At 46.0% G+C, this 22,264-nt stretch overlaps 7 protein-coding genes across 7 annotated transcripts; all 7 read right to left on the reverse strand.

Moving 5' to 3' along the window:
* Window positions 1-4,274: 4,274 nt before the first annotated feature.
* TbgDal_VIII6820 (RNA-binding protein, putative) lies at window positions 4,275-6,275 on the reverse strand (the record flags this gene model as incomplete). The annotated part of the gene is made up of 1 exon (XM_011777712.1): window positions 4,275-6,275. The coding sequence occupies one exon, from the start codon at window positions 6,273-6,275 to the stop codon at window positions 4,275-4,277; it is 2,001 nt and encodes a 666-aa protein (XP_011776014.1).
* Window positions 6,276-6,781: 506 nt separating this feature from the next.
* On the reverse strand, window positions 6,782-7,141 carry TbgDal_VIII6830 (hypothetical protein, unlikely; the record flags this gene model as incomplete). The annotated part of the gene is made up of 1 exon (XM_011777713.1): window positions 6,782-7,141. One exon carries the CDS (start codon window positions 7,139-7,141, stop codon window positions 6,782-6,784), a length of 360 nt encoding a protein of 119 aa, XP_011776015.1.
* Window positions 7,142-7,747: 606 nt separating this feature from the next.
* Window positions 7,748-9,571, reverse strand: TbgDal_VIII6840 (hypothetical protein, conserved; the record flags this gene model as incomplete). Its single annotated transcript, XM_011777714.1, has 1 exon — window positions 7,748-9,571. One exon carries the CDS (start codon window positions 9,569-9,571, stop codon window positions 7,748-7,750), a length of 1,824 nt encoding a protein of 607 aa, XP_011776016.1.
* A 753-nt stretch (window positions 9,572-10,324) lies between these two features.
* Window positions 10,325-11,857, reverse strand: TbgDal_VIII6850 (hypothetical protein, conserved; the record flags this gene model as incomplete). The annotated part of the gene is made up of 1 exon (XM_011777715.1): window positions 10,325-11,857. One exon carries the CDS (start codon window positions 11,855-11,857, stop codon window positions 10,325-10,327), a length of 1,533 nt encoding a protein of 510 aa, XP_011776017.1.
* Window positions 11,858-12,320: 463 nt separating this feature from the next.
* Window positions 12,321-12,815, reverse strand: TbgDal_VIII6860 (clathrin assembly sigma-adaptin protein 3,putative; the record flags this gene model as incomplete). The annotated part of the gene is made up of 1 exon (XM_011777716.1): window positions 12,321-12,815. The coding sequence occupies one exon, from the start codon at window positions 12,813-12,815 to the stop codon at window positions 12,321-12,323; it is 495 nt and encodes a 164-aa protein (XP_011776018.1).
* Window positions 12,816-13,840: 1,025 nt separating this feature from the next.
* TbgDal_VIII6870 (ATP-dependent DEAD/H DNA helicase recQ, putative) lies at window positions 13,841-18,487 on the reverse strand (the record flags this gene model as incomplete). The annotated part of the gene is made up of 1 exon (XM_011777717.1): window positions 13,841-18,487. One exon carries the CDS (start codon window positions 18,485-18,487, stop codon window positions 13,841-13,843), a length of 4,647 nt encoding a protein of 1,548 aa, XP_011776019.1.
* A 1,772-nt stretch (window positions 18,488-20,259) lies between these two features.
* TbgDal_VIII6880 (hypothetical protein, conserved) lies at window positions 20,260-21,903 on the reverse strand (the record flags this gene model as incomplete). Its single annotated transcript, XM_011777718.1, has 1 exon — window positions 20,260-21,903. The coding sequence occupies one exon, from the start codon at window positions 21,901-21,903 to the stop codon at window positions 20,260-20,262; it is 1,644 nt and encodes a 547-aa protein (XP_011776020.1).
* Window positions 21,904-22,264: the final 361 nt, after the last annotated feature.

Below are 22,264 nucleotides of genomic sequence, written 5' to 3' on the forward strand. Positions count from 1 at the left end.
TGAATAAGCCCATAAAAAAAGAATTTTTTTTTCACCTCTTAAACGGCTATATAACCGAACAATCAATCAACCAATTACTATATATAATAATAATAATGAAGGAATAAATAATGTATATTACATTTTAACACGGGGGTTTGTGAGTTTTACTACCCGCTAAATGCACATGAATTTGGGATGTTGGTTGTTTATTTTTTGATTTTTTTTTGTCTTCTGTTTTTTTTTGTTGTTTTATTTTAAACTTGTCGACGGCACACAGTAGAGAAGTGAAATAAAATGGAATAAGCAAAAGGAAATAAAGGAATAAAATAAAAAACGAATGAAATAAATGAAGAAATAAAATGACTGAATAAAGACAATTTTTTTTTTTTTTTAAAGGGAATGGGGGAAAAAAAAAAAAAAAACTGTGCCCATGCGAGGTACATATTTCCCCTCCTTTTATTTGTATCTTTTGCGTACCTCTCTACTTTAAATCATCATAATCGTAATCATCACACTCATAATAATTATTATTACTATTACCATTATTTTGTGCGGCATGGAAAAAAAAAAAACGTTTCTTCCCATTTCCATAACCTCAAAGTAGAAAACTTCACCATCTTAAGTTCTCATTTCTTTCTTTCTTTTTTCTTTCTCTTTCTCTTTAATTCATGCATTTACATTTTCATATGTAAATGTAAATGTAAATGTAAATGTAAATGCATACCTTTACTCGCTCCTCCATTCATTCATACAAGTAAATAAGCTCTCACATGAAAAAGGAAAAAAAATGATAAATAAATAAATAAGTAGACAAATAAATTAAAAAAAGGAAGAGGAATAAGAGGGGGGGAGAACAAAAAAAAAAAAGAAGGGAACCGGAGTGATTACTATGCTTCATATCTCTTACAAAAAGGAAAAAAAAAGATGTCATCATCGCCATCATATTAATGTTTCATTGTAAGTTTGTCAGACATGCGCATTCATCCAGTCGCTCATTTATTTATTTATTTATGTTCATGTCGTTTTCTTCTTATTTCTATTTACATTAAATTTGTACATTTTAATATGTTGGCATTATGCACACGTCAAGTCATGAGTGGAAAGAGCAACAAACATTTGAAGTCATTCCTCTAACTTCTTTTTTTTTCCTCCCCTCTTTCTTTTCTTTTTTCTTTTTTTTTTCTTTTAGCTTTAATTTCATCTAAATTATTTTCACATGCTTCTTAGCGATTTCACATCTGTTTTCACCTTGTTCTTTTTTTTCTTTTTTTTAAAAAAATAAAATAAAATAATTGGTTGAAAAACGGAATATGGCCCAATTAATTGAGTTTTAACTGAGAAAGGAAATTGTGTCGGCGCAAACTAAAGCCAAACAAATTAATTAAAAGGAAAAGAAAAGAAACCAAATAAACACGATCGCTCATCCAATAGTAATAATAATAATAAGTGAGAAAAATAAGCGCGAGAGTCACACAAACAAACAAACAATCACATGCTGCCCAATCACAAAATTTACACCTTTTTTTTACTTTTCTTTTCTTTTCGTTCACTTTTAATTTTTATATTTCATTCCATCATTTGTTCTTTTTTTTTTTCTTCTTTCCGTTTTATTTTCATTACTTTTTTGTGTTGCCTCGGCAGTCAATGGCAAATATTTTTCTGTTAATGATTTTTTTTTTTACTTGTAAGTATGGGAGTATCTTCATTCATATACTTATTCTTCTCATATATATATATATATATATATATTAAATATTATCATCTCTCATATGCACTCACAAGATAAAAAATAATAAATAAATAATACAAAACAAAACATTTTTCTACTTTTCGTTTCCCCCCCCCTTCCTCTTTTCCTGTTGCCATCTTTTTATTGACACAAAAAAACAAAAACAAAAGGGGAAAGGGGAAAGGAGAAAGGAGAAAGGGGGAGAAGGAAAAAAAAAAAAAGGAAAAGAAAGAGAAAAAAAAAGGCGCCAGTAACGAAATGGTGCGGAAGAAAGGAAAGAAAACTAAAAAGAGAAAGGGGAAATACAAAGGAAAAGGAAAAGGAAAAGGAAAGGAAAAGGATTTTTATTTTCTAAAATAATGATAATAATAATAATAATGGTGGAGGAAAGCGCTGCATTGCAAATAAATGAAAGGAATCGTAAAGAAAAATAAATGGGACAAAAGGCAAAAAACAATATATATATATATATATAGCAAAGAAATATTCATGAATATACATATAATATAAATACAACAAAATATTCGTCCCGAATGGCCCAGCCGTATTAAATAAAGTCGTTGTCATCATCATTGCTATTATTATCGTGATTACCGTGCATTATTCGTCAATATTTACTTTTCATTTCTCTTTATTGTTATATTTAATGCTGGAAGATTTTATTTTATTTTATTCCTTTTTAATTTTCACACACGGCACATCCCACTCCCGTGTTTATTTATTTTGTCAATCGCATATTCCCCTCCCCTCCAGTAATACGCGTAAATGTTACGTTAATTATTTGGTGTAATGCCATGGAGGATGGGGGAAAGGAGAAAAAAGAAGTGAAACCAAATAACAAAACAAAACAAAAACAAAACAAAAACACAGAGATAAGAAGAAGAGGAGCAAATATGTAAAACAAAGGAGAGGGAAAGAAGTGATTTTTAAACTAAAAGAAATAAAAGAAATAGATAAAGAAGGAGAACAGTGCTGCATTACACTGTTTTGGGGAAGAAAAAGTTTTAAGGAGAGCTTCATGCAGACACACATGAAACACAAACAAAATAAAAAGGCAAAAAGAAAAAAAAAAGACAAATGTTTGAGTCGAATAAAATAAACAAAAAAAATCAAAAATGGTGATGATGATGATGATGATGATAGTAGTAGTAGTAATAATAATAATAATGACAATAAAAAAAAAGGGGGATGAAGGGAATGTAATGTAATGTAACGTTGTCAGTCCAGTTGCAAAAAAAAAAATAATAAACACGGATGGCTCATGACTGGAAGAAAGAGTAGGAAAAGTGTAAAGTCAAATACAAACACAAACACAAATAAATACAAAATAAGCGAGAAAGGGAGGGAGGGAAAGCATTTTACTTCTCGATAGAATAAACGTAACAAAGTTTAAAAGTAAAAGTCAAAAAAAAAAAAGCAAACCAAAGCAGCAACAAAAAAGGATGGAGGTGCTAACAGGAAAAAAAAAGAAATATACCAATAATAATGATAATAATCATAATCATAGTAATACCGGTGAATCCCACACCTCCTCAAAAGCATACAAACACAAAATTTCCACATCATTCCTCGAATTCCTCCTTTTTTTTTTTTTTACCGCCACGGCGTGCGGTTTCAGTTGTCCGTCATTCGTACAAATTAAAGGTTAAAGCGAAAAAAAAAACAAAAAAGGCATAACTGAATGAGCGGATGTGAGATGGCTGCAATATAGAAAGCGGGAGGATGAGGAAGAGGGATACAACATACAAAAACAAACAAATAAATAAACAAAGGCAAAGGCAAAGGCAAAATATATATATATATATATATATATATATATATATATGCACGTTTATTTATTTATCAGCGTGGATGTATGGGAACTGATAGTGTGGAGAGAGAAATGTAAATAATAATAATAATAATAACGAATGGAGTGAATGTTTTTTCCCCTGTTTGAATACGCGGCGAGAGAGAAAAGGGAGGGGAAAGCACGGGAGCACTGCAGGAATATATTGTAGAAATATTATAAGCATTCACATTTACATATTTTAAATGCATTCGTGTGCGCTCGCTCCCTTATTCCCTCACACATTTTCTCTGTTTTGCGATAGTATACGACGTATATGAAAGACTAACTAGCCGAACTCCTCTCTCTTTTCCTCCCGGTAAATGATGCTTTTCCCTTCCTTTTTTTTTCTCTTCTGCTGTTGTTGCTGTTTTCGTCTTCAGGTCATCTTTCCTTTGATAAACTGCTTCATCAGATAGGTAAATGTACCATCATGCGTTTTTTTTTGAATTTTCGAACGCACCCGTAAGACTTTTCTCTCTTCAATATACATGCACAGATGCATATTCGAATGCGTACATAAACCTATAAATATATAAATATATAAATATATATATATATATATATTACCATGTTTTCCCTGCGTGATAGCAACAACAACAGCTACCATAACTATAACAATAATAACAATAATATTATTATCGTTGCTACTGCCCCCTTCCTTGTCTTTTTCCTTACCCACTGCTAACTCATCTCAGTGCCACAACTTACTTCTTTTGCTTGTTTCGTCAATTCTCAACCTACACGCATGGTGGGAGTCGGTGTTACGTGTTGTAACCGCTCTGCAGTGATGGGCATTTGCATCGGAACTTGAGCACCCGGCATATAATACATGACGGTGGATTGCGGTTGGGGGGTTGGTGGGCACATCACCGCCGGCTGAAGTTGCCGGTTGGGACCCAAAATAACAACTTGCCCTCCAGCGGTTGCTCCAGCGGGAAGCGGAAAAAGCGGTGTTGCGTAAAGTCCCTGTTGAACTCCAAAGCTGGGGGTTGGTGCGGTGTACGGTTCTGAGCTGTAGAGGCCGGGCGGTGACATAACAAGTGAAGGAGCCCCGGCGCATGTACCAAAGGCCTGAGGGAGTTTGGAGGAGATGAGACCGCTTGTATATGCCTGCTGCTGCTGTTGTTGTTGTTGCATAAACAGCTGCTGCTGAAGCGCTTGCTGCTGTTGCTGTTGTTGTAGGAATAGTTGTTGCTGAAGGTCATGTTGTTGCTGTTGTTGCTGAAATTGTAGTAGTGACTGCTGGTGAGGGTGTTGCTGGCTGACTGCTAAAGGAGGGGTTGGTGGTAGATGTGCGGTTTGGGGACTTGCATCGCCACTTACCGCTTTACTGCTGTTACTCGCCTGCTTACCAGAAGAACCACGACGAGCTAAACGCTCAATGCGGTGGGCGGAATCTTCCGCTACTTTAGCGAGCAGCGGGATACCCTCACAATCAGGAAATGGCATCGTCGTATGAGTTTGCTGTGCCGCCCAAGCCGCAGCCTCTTTGGTGGTGTACGTAATGAATACGACGTTTCGCTTCTTGTTTGTTGAGCATTGGGCCGTATCGCCATGAATGGACACTTCCACTACCTGCCCGTACTTGCTGAAGTGGGACACGAGGTCCTCTTTTTTGGCGCTGAGTGGAACGTTCCGTACGAATGTTTTGTTCGTTGGAGCCCCTGGTCGGTAAGCGGCGTTGGGTTTAGCAACTCTCACGGTGATGGTCTCACCACAGAAGATTGAACCGTTGAGCGCCTCAACCGCGCGCTGAGCGTCGCAGAGTCGAACAAACTTCACAAATGCGATCCCACGACTTCTCCCGGTGTGAATGTCCAGCATCACCTTGGCGGACTCGATGCTTCCAAATGGAGAGAAGAGTTCGTGTAGGCCGCTGTCCGTCACACTGTGCCGCAATCCCGATATGAAGAGGTTGCTGCGAATTGCATCTTCCGAGCAATCGGGGACTCGTTGATGGTTGTTATCTTTGGTCCCCTGAACATCCTGATGTTGAGGTTGCCCCCCGTGGTGCTGCTTCTTGGGAGGACATGTTAGAGACTCGTCGACGCTACTGCTCATCAACTCGCCGTTCCCAAAGGTGGGATACGTCACACATCCAGACGACCACAGATAGTGACTCGACTGATCATCGTCTGCGCCTTCACTCTCGGCAGCGTCGTTGATATCCAGCGGTCCATCTTTCCATCGGAGGCATGCGAACACGTTTTGAGAGTCTGGGCCACTAAGCAGCTCCGATACCTGGCACTGATGCGCAAAGGGAGATGGAGGGTTCACCGATGGCACGCCTCCTATAGGCACCGCGAACTCCATTCGATGTCCCAAGCTTACATCGCTGCCGCATGGAGATAGGGTTGCCGTACCAGCTAGAGGAACGCAGCCTGCGGCAATGGCATGATTTGAGACTGTAGTGGCAGGTTTAGGAACACCGACCGCGGTGGGAATTGGGGTTTCCGGCGTGGTAAAGGGTGGTTTGGTGGCGGCGTGGCTTCGAGTGCATTGGGTCGACGGGCTGTCCGTCTGGTTGGGAGCGTCCCAGCTGTCATGCATCATTAACAAATCGCTGGGGGTTAATATCGGTAGAGAGGGACTCCCACCAGCAGTGGAGGGACTCATGTAACGCTCACCAGATCGTGACGGATTCATAGAGGGGTACCAGCAGAAGTCTTCGATCCCTACCGCGTTGCTTTCCAGCGAGGGTAGATCTTTGCAGATGACTTGGTGGTCTGTCATTTCCCTTCTCTTTTCTTTACACACCCTTGTTTTCTAGGTGCAACCAAACAGCCAACGGGTCGTCAGGGTGGCAGTCGTGCCTCCGTTTGTAATATTTCGCTGAAGTCCTCTCTTCCTTCCTGCTACTTCGGGATGCGCGTGTAGTGGTGAAGATCGACACGTCAACTTCTTTTGGAACGAGCTCACCTCCTTTTCTTTATTCTTTCTTGTAACTTTCTTTACTTGTTTGCTCGCTGAAAGTGTTTTTTCACCTGAACTTTTAATTACCTACGTATTGGGTTGCAGGTTTTGGTTGTGTAAAGGGGAATCAGTCGAAAATACAAAAAGAATGAAAAAAGAAAAAAAATTGAAATGTACTAGCTGCTAGCCGCATTAACCGATGACGGGGACAAGCGGAAGATGGTTAACACCTCCAGCTTGCAATAGGTTACGGAAACCCACAAGCACATCTAAACAGACTGTGTGTGCACACAAAGTATAAAAACAATTATGCGGCATGTGTACAACTAATACATGAAAGTTTTCTGGCAACGAAAGCGCCATCCGCAGAGGCACTGATACACTATTGACCATGGGCTCACTACACCCCGGCCACGGCATACATTAATACATACAAAGTGTGACGCAGTGGTAGGGACTGAAAAAGAAAACATATGAAAAAAAGAAAACAATAGCAGTGACAGTGACAGTACAGGCGGGTAAAAGCTGTATGAATAGGTAAAAAGGAGGAACCGAATGAATGAAAGAGAAGTGTGTGGTTGGCGTGATTGAACCGCTGTTGGGCGCCCCTTCGGTCCATTAGCCCCATCACCTCTACTTACACTCTGTTCACCACCACAATACATAATATCATTCGTGTTGGGCATAAATATGCGCGATGTGTGTAAAGAATCGCGAAAATGTACCACACTGTTTACATCAAAATTACACTCATTCCTTCCTAAGGCACAAACCAAGCACCACTACTCCCCTCTCCCCTCTCCCTTTTCCGTCTTTCTCTGTCATGAATTTGTCTCCTCCTTGTTTCTTTTCTTTGTTGATTATGCTTCTTTCACATTCTTTTATTCTCTCTTCTCCCTGACCTGGCATTCACGTTTGGCTTGGCTCATGAAGACTATACATTGAGATGTGAATGAACGGTACACATACACGCATCCGTTGTCCTCCTTCCTCCTTTCACTCCGATATCGCAGTCGGTTGCCCTGTTCTGCCATGGATCAATTACCCTTCCTTCTTGTCGCCCAAACCCTCACACTTCCCCCCAACACACACACACACACACACACCTGTCCACGTATTCATTCTTAACCCATTCTGCTAGCCGCAGCCCGCATACTGGTAGGCTTTACTTATTTAATTTGTTCCCTATACACACCAATACCACTTCATTACGCGCGGTGACAGCTGAAAGGGAAGAAGCGGGGGACAGCGCGCTGGCAGGAGGAGGGACTTTTGTACAGACCAAGATCTTCCTAAGGTGCGAAGGCTGCCGTATCAGTGGAGGCTTTAGAGATCTGCGATTTATCCAAAGTGATCTTGGGGACAGAGCCCGTGTCCAAAGAACCCTTATTAGAATCCGCTGCGCCATCGGCATCTGGCATCGTCATCATGCGGATGGCCTTTACGGAGAGTCGCTTGTCAACCGACGCCTCTAGGTAGTACTCATTGAGGCAGTTTACCATCTCCTGCAGTGTGATGGTAGATTCTTCGATGGGAATACCGTATTGCAGGAAGCGGTCAGTGAGCAACCGCGGCTTCAACGTCTCAAGGTCAGTCGTGAACTCCGCTGAAAGGAACAAGGGGACAGGAATAGTTGTCTTTTCCATAGCAAGGTCACGCTGCGTTCGTGGAGATATGGCAAGAGTTGTTTGCCGTCGCTTCGGCAGCTCCGCCGCCCGATCGTTGAAGAACTTTGAAATGAGCCGCACCATTGCAGGAGGGAGGGCCCACCAGCGCGTTCGGTTCTCGTCACCATCGAGGACCGATTCCTCCATAGTTTCATTGGCATCAAAACTGGCATTGGAAGAATGACTGTCAAGGAAGGACAGTTTGGAAATACTGATGAGCCGCGACCCCGCGCGCATCATGGGTGGGACGTAATCCTCACCGTGCTCCTTAAGGAAGCGGAAACGTCGAGGGAGCGGTTGCGGCTGCGAAATGGTGCGGTATGCCCGGCGAAGACATTGGTATGTAAGTTTTATTTCCTTTCGGGGCTCAGTGGTGCTCTCCTCCTCTTCGTTGCGGGCGTCAGCATCGATCTGGAGCTTTACCGCCAGAGCAATAATCCCGCGAGCCTCAGCAGGTGTCAACTCAACGCTGCGGATACGCAGCCGGTGGAAATCGGCGGGCGGAACAATAGGGAGCTTACCAGGGAGCGGAACTTTTTCGTTTTCTTCTTCGGGGTCTTCCAACTCGGCGAATTCTTCCTCATCCTCCTCATCGTCGTTCTGTTTCTTTCCTTCAGGCTCGCCCTCCGGTGAATCCATGGCATCGAGGAGGTGCTTCCAGTTAAGGATAATATTACGGTACTCAACATCCGTTTCAGCCATGCGGCGGGCAATCTCCACGTCCGTTTTGTAGTTGAAGTAGACAAGCTCAAGAAAGGTGTTGACAGAAATTGTACCGTTGGAGCGCTTCTTTGGCCGCTTCGCCGCTATTCTCTCAATCAACTGCTCCTGAAGGACAGGGAATGGGGCATTAAGCACCAGACTGCGCATTGATACCCATCCGGAGGCATCACCGTCGAGATAGTTGAAGAGATATTTCATACGGAAGTAGTCATCGGCGTAGTAGTTGGCCACCTCATTCTGGTTCTTATCGCAGAGGTCGTCGATAATGTTCATGACATTAGTACCAATGTGGGTGTCCTCCACACAAAACCGAACGACATTCTTGTTAGCGCGCAACATTCTAATGATGGGGCTCGCGCTGCATACCGTCACAAGTGGGTTGTTGCTCACGTCAATGCTTCGAATCGATTGATGGTCCTGCAGGATCTCGGCAAGTTCAGAGACAAATTCATCCGTGACGTGGCAGCCACTGAACGAGACACGGCGGAGCGAACGGCTGCAAAGTACAAGCGGCAATACGGCCAAGCAACCCTTCGCACCGAGAACACACTTGGAGCAGTCAATCACACGGTGCTTATCCCAGTCGCGTGGTGCATCACTGAGTAGGAGCGAGACGTGCCTCTGACGGTTAATTCCCATCTCCTCGCAGATCTGTGCGTAGCTCGCGCGTGGGGACTTGCGGTCAAACCGTCCCAACATCGCGTCTACCCTCTGCATCGTCGTCATGGTTGCGGAAGATAATTACTTCTCCAAATAAAAATCCTTCCTTCTTTTGTCGCCTCTGCTCTTTGTTCGCTCTTTTTTCACGCACTTCTCAGGAAATGCTTTGCCGTATTATCTAGTTTATTTGTGTGATATGGCGGTTTTCCTTCTTATGAGTGCTTCTTTGATTCTTGTTAGTTTCACTCGTGTTCACTTGATTCGGTCTGTTCACCTTGGTGCAGTCGATGCTTTAGTAGTGCAGCGGGTTCCAATTTAAAAAACGTGACGGTGCATACGTGAAATAAAAAAAACAAAGGTAACAAAGAGAATCAGAGTAGTAAGGTAACAGGACGGAATCAAAGCAAAACACTCCATGGACGTCAAGGGTCAAAACGCCCGGTAACGCCTACGAACAATATAGCAGATGAAAATACTTGCCATAGAGGGAAGGTTGCGCTCGTGCCACCGCTTTGATGTTGTCTGTTGCATGGAGGAGCACACACTGAAAAACAGCAGCTCACGGTTAATCCATCGGCCCTTGTGCACGTGTTTGTGCGGGGAAAGCAAAACGAAGAAAACTGACCGCATGAGAGGAAGACAACGCTGAACCGTCCACAATCCTCATTGCGTTGGGTACACTTTACACGTTATCTTTGCTTAGACAACATCCGTCACGAGCGGTAAACCACGAAACTCTGCAAGCAGACCGACAAACCGCGGAGAAGCAATCTCTTCTCTTTTTCTTTTTCTCATCCTCACAGACGCAAAATGTCCCCATCATTGTCCCATAAAGAGAGACATCATTGTGTCGACAGTTCCATCTACCCCGGCCTCACCACCGCATGCCAGCATCAACCAACGCCTCATTGCCTCAGGTGCAACGGATACCGTCCCAACATGCCCGGCAGACCCCGTAGGGAAGAAAACATACTCCAACAAATACTGCAAAAGTCGTGGACCCAAGAAACTGCAGTCCGCACCGCTACTGCGCTGCAACCACATTTCCCAGTCCCCTCTCCACCCCGCAGTAATTCCATCCAGCGGCGCCACTTCCTCTTCCTCGTTACAGGCAACAGCGGAAGCAGTAGCACAGGATCCGCCACCATATCCACCATCACTCTCCGTATAGTTACCAACCTCACCACCGCCACCCAACCCAGCTGTGCCGGGTGCAGCCAGTCGCAGTTCATTCTGCTCGTCTCGCAGAATCGCAGCGCCTACAGTGTACGCGATACAATAAAACAAAGATTCCATTGGTGGAAGCACGAGTAACTCCACGGGCACCCCGTGAGTAAGCGATGCTGCAGCAGAAGATGGGAGAGACACCAGACTTGCTACGGTGGCAGCGGCATCGGAAACACCATCGAAAAGGGCGCTGTCTTCACCAGCGCTGAGTGCCTTCACAGCATGCGTGTACGCCGCGGCCTTAGCGGCAATCTCAATGCATACGCGAAGCCGTTTCTCCTCCACAGCTTTTTCCTTTGCCTCCTCCTCCTCCTCGTCTGTACATTTACTTGTGCCGTTGCCCACAGCTGCTGCTTGCTCATCTTCAGTGCGCTGAATTAGCTCGTCGACCGCAGTGGCGGCGGCCTGAAGCATCAATAACGCTATTTTACTTTCCTTGACCACATCTTCACTGTTACTCCCGAAACCGTCCACATCGCTGCCTTCCTCACCGCCACGGTGACCCTCCTCTAGGCTGTTGTCACCCTTTGCCTTTCGCTTCCCATTGCCGCTGCTGCCGCCGCAACTACCACCCGGCGCTGAAGGCATTTTTTTCACGCGACAATAATCCACAATACTGCAGATACACGGGACATATATCCACCCCGGGAGCTCGTTACCGTCACCGCCGGATCGCGGACCGCTCGGATGCAATAACCGTTCCATTGCCATGTCATCCTGTGGCCCCGAACTCACAACATTTCGCCACGCCTCGATGTTAAGTGATGGTTGCTGCCATCGAGACAACGAATGCTCCACCTGCGCTGCCTCATTGATGGTGGAAAGAACCGCATCCGTGTTGGACCGGCCGCACAAGTTGTTAACGTCACCGGTTGCCAACAGGGACGCGGCGTGTCGAAGCGTTTGGAGCAGTTTGTTGCGTCCCTGTTGAATGGCGCGACAACGACGCAGAATATCGGCTCGCGCAAGTTGAGTAAGCTCATCTGCACGTGTGAGCACTTGACGGGAGCGGATGCGTTCGCCAATGACGGCGACCCGCTGATAGAGTTCTGATTGCGTTTTGTTGGCGCGGTGCAGCACGGCATCTAACTCTTGGAGAATAAGCTCCGCCGGGGCGGCAGCCATTCCACGCGTGGAGCACACTAATTGCCTTACACAATCTACTAGTAAGGAAGGCAGGCCCAAAAGGCAAGATGAAGAGAGTACATAGAGAAAGAATGCAACAAGGGAGGGGGTGGAATAAAGAAAAAAAAACTTTCAGGAGAGTCTTCAGCGTACCAACCCAACATTGAGTTAACGAGCGTTCACACACAACGGAGTCTGGAGGAACGAGCGTCGCACAGAATAAGGGTGACGCAATAGAAAAGAAGCTCATCATGTGCCAACGAACATAAACCAGGTCAATGGCCCCAGCATGTTGCAAGTGATACAGGTAGAGAGACCAACTAGCAGGTCGGTTGCTGATACCAATCGTACGTGGGGCGGTCGATAAACCCCCGTGCAACACAGGGGTTCAGTGTGGTGAAGTGATGGGTAAACGCAAATAACTGCGCTCCAGCACAACGTACTGGGGTCTCCCATGTGTAAATTAGTAATGATAGCCACTAGATGATGATCCCATGCCTGTTTTGGTGTTCCCAAGCCGCTGCATATCACACACAGCCCGCAGCACCTCTTCCCTCGAAGTTTCCAATACCATTCCGCCCATCACCATTTCCATCAGAAGTAACTGCACCTTGTCAGAATGAAATATGAGATCAAGCTCGCACACATTTTCAAAGGTACGATCAAGTACTTCCACGAAAACCTGAATGAGGTCTAATATCGCCAACTGAGACTCGCTACTATCAACAACAAATACAAAACAGAGCGTAGCATAGTGTCGGTACACAACGCGAGTATCGGGTGTTGGCCACTCGCGGAAGTTGTCGACAAAGTTGCACAAGTCGGCACCACGACGGGAAATCAGGGAATGAACACGCTGCACCAGTTCCTGCTGCACACTAAGTGGAATCTCCTTCTCATACACATTCAGGAGCCGGATCTTCCCGACCATATTAATGATTATAACAGCCTTAATCATTGTTGAAATATGTATTCCCCCTCCTTTTCCTCCTCCCTCGATGCAAGTTGATGGCGACACAACCTTGCACTGTCACTAATTTTGGGGATTTGAAGTGTCCCTTGCTACGGGGGCACAACAAACACAAGACGACGTACACCTAAATTATTGTACGCCATGAATGAAACGACAAGAATTAAGCAAGCGCGCAAAAATGAAAGAAAAGTAGTAGACTCACCCAAAAGCGAACGCATAAAACAACACGTACGCACATAAATTTGTTCATGTTTAGTCGTTGGTGGACACACGCAATGATGTGGAGAGAAGAAACACCATTCAGAGTGCTACACACACACACACAACGCGCTGAAACACATGCACGCCCCGCACAGAGAAAACCAGGAAGGAACCGTATTTGGACTGGAAAAAAAAGGGATAAAGAGGCAGTGTCTCACGTTGCGCGAGGTCACTCAGTGGCAAGGCAGTTGGCACAAATGTCCTCCACCTCGTAACTCTCACAGTAAAAAACAAACATAATGGACGCAAACAAACACATAAAAATTATGGCTGAGCGAGAGTAAGTAACAAGTTTCATAGAAAAATACAAGAACTCAACGAGTGTTAGTGAGTTTGTGGAGAAATCAAACATGAATCCAGGTACTGGCCTGCATTCCTGGACGGCAACAACAAAAGCCCCAAGAGAAACCCATCCAATAAGACATCCACCAGAACCTGCGCCAGTGCAGCGGTGCGTAAGGGCAATCACGTAATGGTGTTTTATTTTATTAAAACATCTTCAGAATTCAGCGGTAACGAGTTATTACGTTCTTCTGCCTTGCACACCCACAATTCAAATGAAAACACACACACACACACACACACACACACACACACACACACACACACACACACACACACACACACACACACACACACACACACACACACACACACATCGTTGAGTTACAACCGCAACGATTCTGCACACCCGCCTGCTAAAAAAAGTGACTTCTGATCTTGGAAGGATAAGGCTATGAACTGGCATCTCACTGCGAATCAACTGTGAAGACTTCTGGGGGAGTATCACGTCTCGGCTTTTGAAGAACCGGATCAGGTGAAGCCCATGGCACTACACCTGCCGGAGGCCCTAATGCGTTAAGCTTTAGGGATTCATCGCACATCTGCATTAAGTAGTCCACACTCATAATATCTACTTTGGGCTGCTGCTCTTCCGGGTGCGGTAGACACGCGTTCCCGCCCCGCGAGGCACACTCGAACGCGGTTGCTGATGGAGATTGTCTGTTTGATTGCCCTGGAAGTGGAAGCGGGGTTGCCATTTGCGTATAACTTGATAAAAGTTCTGGAGATTCGGCCAATGGGGTGCGGCGAATCGGCAACTCACACTCATTTAGCGTGTTACCCTCCAGCGTGGGGTTATTCAACAGCTGCTGGCTCGGCTGTGGCTCCGCATTTGTAGGTGCTGCTGCCATCATCTTGAACATCGTTTTCTTTGGTGCTGACGGCCTTCCCATCGGCACTTGAGGCGCTGATCCAGTGGGCAATGATCCCTCTCTGACGGGGTCTCCGCCTGGCGACCCCTGCTGGTATGGAGTCGTCACAGACGTCTTCTGCGGGGTGACATCTGAATCTGATGGCGTGACTGAACCCTGAAGCAGTGGGGGCTTGTTGCCTTTCCATGGGGTATGCTCTCCCGTATTTTCTTCACTTTCGTCAACAGTTCGACCCGCACTCGGCGATCCACGTGAGAGGCGGTGCCGGTCCGCTATCACAGTAGTCGTCTGTAACAACATGTCCTCCTCCAACCCTGTCAACAAGCCGACATCTCCAATGTGCTCATTACGGAACTTCCTGTACAGTCGCAATATATCGACACCAAACTTTTTCACTTTGTTCTTACCAAAGCCTTCCAAATCGCTGAACTGGCTCACAGAACCCCACCCTTGCTCGGTGAGCGTGGCTGCCAACGTTTCCATAGTCTTCCTACTCATCACGTGGTACTTCCGACCTCCATCAGAGTTCTCAGCCAGCTTTCGCAAAAGCGCTTCCAGCTCCAAAAGAAAGGAAGCCTTAATGTTCTCCAACTGTGCGTCAGCAAGTGTGAACGATTTAGATCCCAACGCATTCGCACTTTTGCTTTTACTTGTACGCCTTTTCCCCTTGTCGCGAAGGGGGCCTGTGGCAGCGCCCGTCACTCGAGATGGGAGTGCCGGTGGCGACTCAGTCGATCGATCACTGGAGTTGTTATTGGCTCGACTGCGTTTCCTTCCCAGTTGTTGTATCACTTCCACACAAGAAGGCGACGCCTGTGATGAGGAAGAATTCGCTTCGGAAAGGCTTGAAGCATCGCCATCGGTGACGTCATCAATAACAACGGTGTTGTTACTAGACCTGCCAGTCAAAGAAGTGGAAGCTAAACCCTCACAGTCGCCCAGAATAAGCTCATTATCACGGACCCCTTTCCGCTTAGATGAAGTTCTAGCAACAGCATGTCTGCTGGATCGTAGTTGTGGTCTTCTGGCCCGGTCATCCGCTACATCATCATCATCCTCATCATCTTCAAACTGCTCCCCACTACCCCGTCTAGTTGAAGCGGACTTTCGGTTGCGCCCTGCGTCCTTTTTATTCGACTTACCCTTGCGTTCACCAACGGCCACCGCATCGGAAGCCATCGTCGACTCACGTTCCCTATCAGCTCGCACGCGTTTCTCACCCCGTACGACAAGTTGAATCTTCCGTTGTCCCGTCTTCATACTGTTCAAAATTTTGATGCCCTCTGAATCCCCTGGGTCAAGGTATGCGCATACTCCGAACTCTGTCAGCCGCTCGAATCGCGCCTTAAACACTCCTAGAGTAATACCCTCATTCAATACACGTCCCAGTAACACCTTGGAGTGACGTGAACCTTTACGATACTCTGGCGGGGCACCCTTCTGTCGTAGGCGTCTCTCCACAATGTTCCCGACGTCCGACGTGCCGCGGTATACTGCAATTAGCTGTTTTTGAGTTAGAGAGCCAATGTATATGGTAATGTTGAAGAAGTCTATAAGAATACTCGTGACGTCGATCATCTCAGGTTCCCATCCCTCCTCTTTCCTGCTTGCGCAGTTATCACAAATCTCCACATCCCCAGGTGCTGTTAGGCAAAAGTGATCGCTGACATGCTCACCAAAGTAACTCAACTGTTGCATTCTCCGGCAGTGTACATCATTCAAGGTGTAACCCACCATATGGCACAACGAAAGCATAGAAGTTTGAGAATCTTTTGAACCGCATATCATCTGTTCATGGCGTTGCCTGTCACCCGCTGCAAAGAGTAAGAAGCACTTTGATGAAAGTCCATCGCGGCCCGCCCGTCCACTCTCTTGATAGTACCCCTCAATGGACTTGGGCATAGCCGCATGGATGACAAAACGCACATCGGGCTTGTTGATCCCCATACCAAACGCAACCGTCGCGCAGAGAACCTGCAGCTCGTCCCTTGTCCACTGCTCCTGCTTTTCATTCTTCTCAGATGCGTCAGCGTGGTAATAAGATGCGCGGATACCCTCTTTCCGTAGAACTGCTGCCATCTCTTCGCAGTCCTTCTTGGAAATACAATACACGATGCCACAAGACCGTGGGGGGAAATTTTTCTTAATAATTTCTGCCACGGTAGATCCCGCCTTACTTGTAATTCTCTGCACGGAGTACTTAAGGTTATGTCGATTAAATGAACCCTTGAACGAGACGGCATTGTGAAGGCCAAGTGTCTGTATGATGTCCCTCTGCACCGTGTCAGTTGCTGTGGCGGTGAGTGCGGAAATAGGGACTTGGGGAAAGTGGTGCTTCAGTGCCGCCAACTTACGGTAATCCGGACGGAAGTCGTGACCCCATTGCGAGACGCAGTGCGCCTCATCCACAACAAATCGGTTCAATAGTCCACGGTTTTCGAGGCTTTTGAGTGACTGCACGAAATGGTCGCTGCGGCCGAAGTATTCTGGTGTTACATACACAAGTGTGCAAACAATACGGCCCGAACTCCACTCATTAAAGAGGTCTCGCCTTGGTGCATCTAAGGTTTGACCAGTTAATGCCATGGCTGGAAGGTCATAGGCGCGGAGCGCGTAGACCTGATCCTGAATCAGAGAAACAAGGGGGGATATTACAATGGTGACTTTCGCCGGATTTGGTAACAGCGCCGGTAGTTGGTAGCAGAGAGACTTGCCTCCTCCGGTTGGCAAGAGCACGAACACGTCACGATTGGCCATACATGCATTCATAATCTCCAACTGAAGGAAACGGAAATTGTGGAGACCGAAAACATCAACCATGGTTCGACGCAGCTCTTCCGACCACGGATAATGCTCCCCGGAAAACTCCCCCGTGGACGCTTTAGCGATGCTAACAGGGTCCTGGTTGGAACCGTGCAGCGATGCGTCCAGAAGCTCCCTCTCACATGATTCCCACGTGAAGCGATTTGGGTTATGGCCTCCTTTAAACTGAGCGGAGTAAACAGCTACCTTGCCTTCAACCACTTCTTCTGTGGCTGTGCGCAGTGCCCCTACACCAGATAATACTTCACCACCCCGTCCCGCTGCAGCAAATGCATCGTGAGCACCATTTCCCTCACCGAATGCACCACCACTGGACTCCACTACTGATGGAAGCTGGTGGGGTGCGATACCACGCTCCCCGCTATGGGTGAAGGCCGCCCCAGCGTACCCCGGAGAGGGCGATACAAATACAGGAGCGGAGACCTGAGTAGGCACTGCCGCTGAATAAAAGCCATTAGAATCAAGCGGAACGCGTGTGCCATTCGCACCACTTGCAGAACTCAAAGTGCCAGAAACAGAACCGGGGGGTTTACTACTTGTGGCAACGACGTGAGGAAGAGAGACATTGGGGTTACGTCCTAGAAGCTCTCGCTGCCGTTGTCTTAGGTTGGCGAATAGCACCTCTAGTGCCGCCAATTTGCGGTCAGCCTCCTCCACGACCTCGCTAGTGTCACACTCCTCATTCTCCCGTAATAGCATATCATCACGGTATCTCCTTTGACGGTGGATTTCCTCTATCACCTCCGACAAATTTGCCTTCAATTCCGATAGCGGTTGTGCTGAAGAGCCCACAGAGGGTGCAGGAAACGAAGGTAAGGAAGAGGAAGCGACAGGCCTTCCCCCGTCAGAACCCTGCAGTGCCACATCAGTCTGCACTGTAAATCGTTCAGCATTCCCTCCGCCACTGTTAAAAGATTGTTTCTGAGTATTTGCAGTCGCAACACACCTTTTCACATCATGCGGTACAGTCGGTCTTCCTGCCACTTCAACGCTTGTGGAGGCGGTGGCGAGAGCGGCAACCACACTTGTAGTTCTCGCCGCGGTAATAGTTGCACTACCAGCAGTAGCCGCGATGGCATTAGAATTGGTATTAACAGGATCTACTGTAGTGTTGGGATCCGGATAAACGCACACACTCTGCGTCATGTCGCAAGCATGATTCGTGGGAGCCGGAAAAGCACCGGGACCAGCGGCAAACAATTTCCGTGCCCCTTCCTCACGAGGCTGCGGGTTCGACTCACTACTGGATTGTACAGGCGGTAGACCACGAGGTAGTGGGTCGTTCTTCACTAGGGCCGCCGTGGCGCTGACTACAAGTGGGCGCCACTTATCCAAGACGCAACTTAAATCTTTGTCCATAGGACAAAACACTAAAAAATAAGTAATACACAAACTTTATACAACGACACAATACCAACCACAACCTCAAAATAAACTTGCGTATCGCTGAGAGGCGGAGTGATGTGAGCGCTGAGGCGCAAAAATATAGAAAGAGGGTAAAAAAATCCCTTTCCCACAGGTTCACTGACTCCCCTCTCCAGCCAATGTACTCTTTTTTCTTTTCTGTACCCCTTCCCTAATTATGTCGTAAGGGTTGCCTACACACACACGGGTAAACAGACAGGTGATTACAAGATGGGTAAGGGTGAGAAACGAAGTTTAAATATAAACGCGTCGACGGCGGGGCACCTAACACAAGGGCAGTATTGAAGATAATCAGTGAATTCTGTGGACAGATGGAACGCAGGAAAAAAAAAAATAAAACCAACACATATGTAGACTGCTGCCACTGTAGGCAGGACTCTTCCTCTCCCTCTCTGTACACATTCTCTCCCATTACCCCCTACCGCTTTCCTTTTCACATACAGACACGCTTGTGAGGCGCAAAACACAATTAGAAGAAAGGAACGGATTTACACATACACACGTAATGATCATCACCTCAGCTTAGCTGAACTCCCCGCACCCTCCAGTAAAGAATCCGAAAAATGCGTATTTTTATCGTACCTCGAATATAACGATTGCGTTATGACCAGTAGCGATAACATCAACAACACGGAGGTCCCAGTCACCGGCAGCTCTTTTGGTAATAACAGGGAAAGAAAACACAACAAATAAATAAAGTACGAACAAGAAGAATAACATTTCCCTTTCTTCCAGCGGCTTATGGGCATCAGGAGAGGAAAGACAATGGAAACTCCCCCAATGAAAGATGGCGGAAGCGTTGCACACACACAATCGTAAACGGGCATATACTCCTCCGTGTCTGAAACAGAAAGAACGACAAACAGACAAGTAAAGCGATGTTATTAAGCCTACCACCGCGACAGCAAGCAGAATATATATATATATGAAATAGATAGACCGGTACGCCCACAGAGACAAATAAAATTACGCCCACACACCTATTGACGGTAAAGCAACACTATAGTGATGTAATTAATGTTTGCAAACCGACGTCTACGTACTAGGGAACAAATTTGATGACAATAAAAGGTGTGTACCTCAATGGAAATGAAAAAAAAGTAAAAGCACATATTTGCCGCGTAACGGAAACTGAATCATCTCGACCACATGCCTTCGCGCCTCTTTCTTTGCATTCGCATGAAACGAGAGAAAGGTTCACAAACATGTTGAATTAACTTTAGGGGAAAGAACGAAAAAATGTACAGACAAATAGGTGGTCGGTACACCCTCTCAGACATCCCTTCACACACGTGAACAGGTGCGAAGAGGCGTGACGACGACGGTAAACAAAAATAACACTGCACAGGGATCTAACTCAGGGGAAACGGAAGAATCATATTAGTGATCACAAAAAAAAATATCTTTCCCATTTTTTAGAAGCGAAGGCGCACAATGGTGAATGCCCGCCGAACGTAAACCACGGTGAGAATACCCTAAAGCGAATCCAGGAATACTCAAGGATATATAGACAGAGAAAGAGAAGCACAGAGACGTCTTTTTTTTTTTTTTCACTCCTTGCAAACCCTTCAGTATCCGCTTCCCTCCTCAGATTTTCCTCCCCACAATCCTCTTGCACCTCCCATTGGGTGCAGGCATACAAATGCACAATGAAAAGAGGGATGAATTTTCCCAACCTTTTGTTCCGCTTCCTCACGTTTGGATCATTAAGAAGCCTCCGGCGAGGTCTTGGCACTACCCCAAACACAAGAACCACGGAGCATGACATAAATCCCGACCGCAAACATCAGACTTCCAAGGAGAAACCCGACGGAAAGCATGAAGACACCCGGCGTTATATCTTCACAGTCCGGCATGGCAGTTAGCGCAATGTCGAGCATAAAATTACATTCCAGCAGCGGTCGACCTATTGAAAGTGCAACACTGACGTTACGCGACCGTGCAGCCACACGTACGACTTCGATAGAGACGTTCTTTGCCCTGCCCTCCGTACAATTGGCCGCACACTCCACTACCGTGCAAGAATTTCCGGGAGTAGGGCATGAACCAACGAAGGCCTTCACCCGTGTGTCCTCCAGTACTGTTGCTGTGATGCCAAAGTTTGGACACTCATCGGATGAGGTGATATTCTTTCCACAAGTCAGAACCTTCACGGGAGAAGTACCACCCACATTCCTAGCTGCCGCATGACTTACAAACCCACTTGCTATGAAAGAAGCAAGGGCGTCAGGGGATATGTCGCTAGATCGCGTGTTCGGCTTACCGTTTCTGTCTTTGAGGTAACCAGAAGGCACATAACCATCATAAGATACACTTGATCCCGAAAAACGACTCATACTTGGGCTACGCATATCCAGATTATCACAGTTATCAAGCAAATAATTGCAAGCCTCCCTACAAATGCCAATCTCCGCGTCTGTCACTTTCTTGTTAATAGCATCAGGGCGAAACTTGCTATTGCATAATGGGATTCCGTACCACTGGATAATGCCAGGCTTTCGCTCACGGTGAAGTGCAATCTCGCCACACACAGATGAAGAAGCATAGCTCAACAGGAACAAAACAGCACCGCCGACTGAAAAAACAAGCCCGAAAACGAAATATGCACAAGCGAAGCATTCGGGCACTATCAAAGGACCTCGGCGACAGCAAGCAAGAATAACCATCGGAGCCATCAACGCAAAACATACGGAACCCACCGCATAAGAAACAACAGGTAACAACTTAATATAATCTCCCGCTCTACCTCTCAACATTTCAACAACACGAACGGCGTTTTCCGATATATCATAGAAAAAGCTCACATCAACACCATCAGCGTATGGCTCTCTATTTCCAGAGGTCCAGTTAGACGCAAAATCAATAACTTTTTCCGCAGTGCAGTTCACAACATTCAACGGATTCATCAATGTTACATCGAGAAAATGATTTGAGGTTGCCCACAACTGCTTCACCCCAAAGAACACAAATGCAGCAACACCAAAAGCCCATATTAAAGCAAACATAATCCACATCCAAAGGCAGCAACGTTGTTCCTTACCTCCGTCCTTAGAGGAAGGCTTGCAACGGGAGGAACACAGGCATGTAAAGAACCAAGATATGGGGAAAGCAACTAACACAGCCACGAGTAATAGAGCAGCCAAGGCTGGAACAAAAATATCCTCCCAATGAGATAAGATACGTTTCTTGTCCTTAATGCACGTAAGAGGGTCATTTTGAGCACTGGGCCCATCCCAGACATTGTCACAGTGAAGATTTGGAAACTTGGAATCTCCGCATTGCGTAACTGTTAACAACAGCACCAATAACACTGCAGCATAGGAAGAGCTGCCAGTGGTAACGGAGGACATTGTTTCACGTGCAAGTATATTACTTATACCTTTTTGTCTTCATTCCAACAACATAGGAGGAAAGCAAAAGTGATATAAAGTAAAGTGGGAATGTTGGAGACAACAAATATAGATATGTATGTATGTATTCATAAACATGTGCATATATTCACAATAAAATACCGGTGTAGCAATTTAGCCAAGGCACAAGCAAATGCTAGCAGTAACTCCTTGTTGATATAATCATCAGGAGACACATGCGTATAAAAAAACACACGCAAATCATATGGAATTGCAAGTAGTGCCAATAAGGAGCGACAGCGGTAAGGCGCCTGAGCATAACCACATATTTCATTAAACCCAAACTTCTAGAAGGGAAATT

The sequence above is a fragment of the Trypanosoma brucei genome, chromosome 8, assembly GCF_000210295.1.
Source record: "Trypanosoma brucei gambiense DAL972 chromosome 8, complete sequence".
NCBI classification, from domain to species: domain Eukaryota; phylum Euglenozoa; class Kinetoplastea; order Trypanosomatida; family Trypanosomatidae; genus Trypanosoma; species Trypanosoma brucei.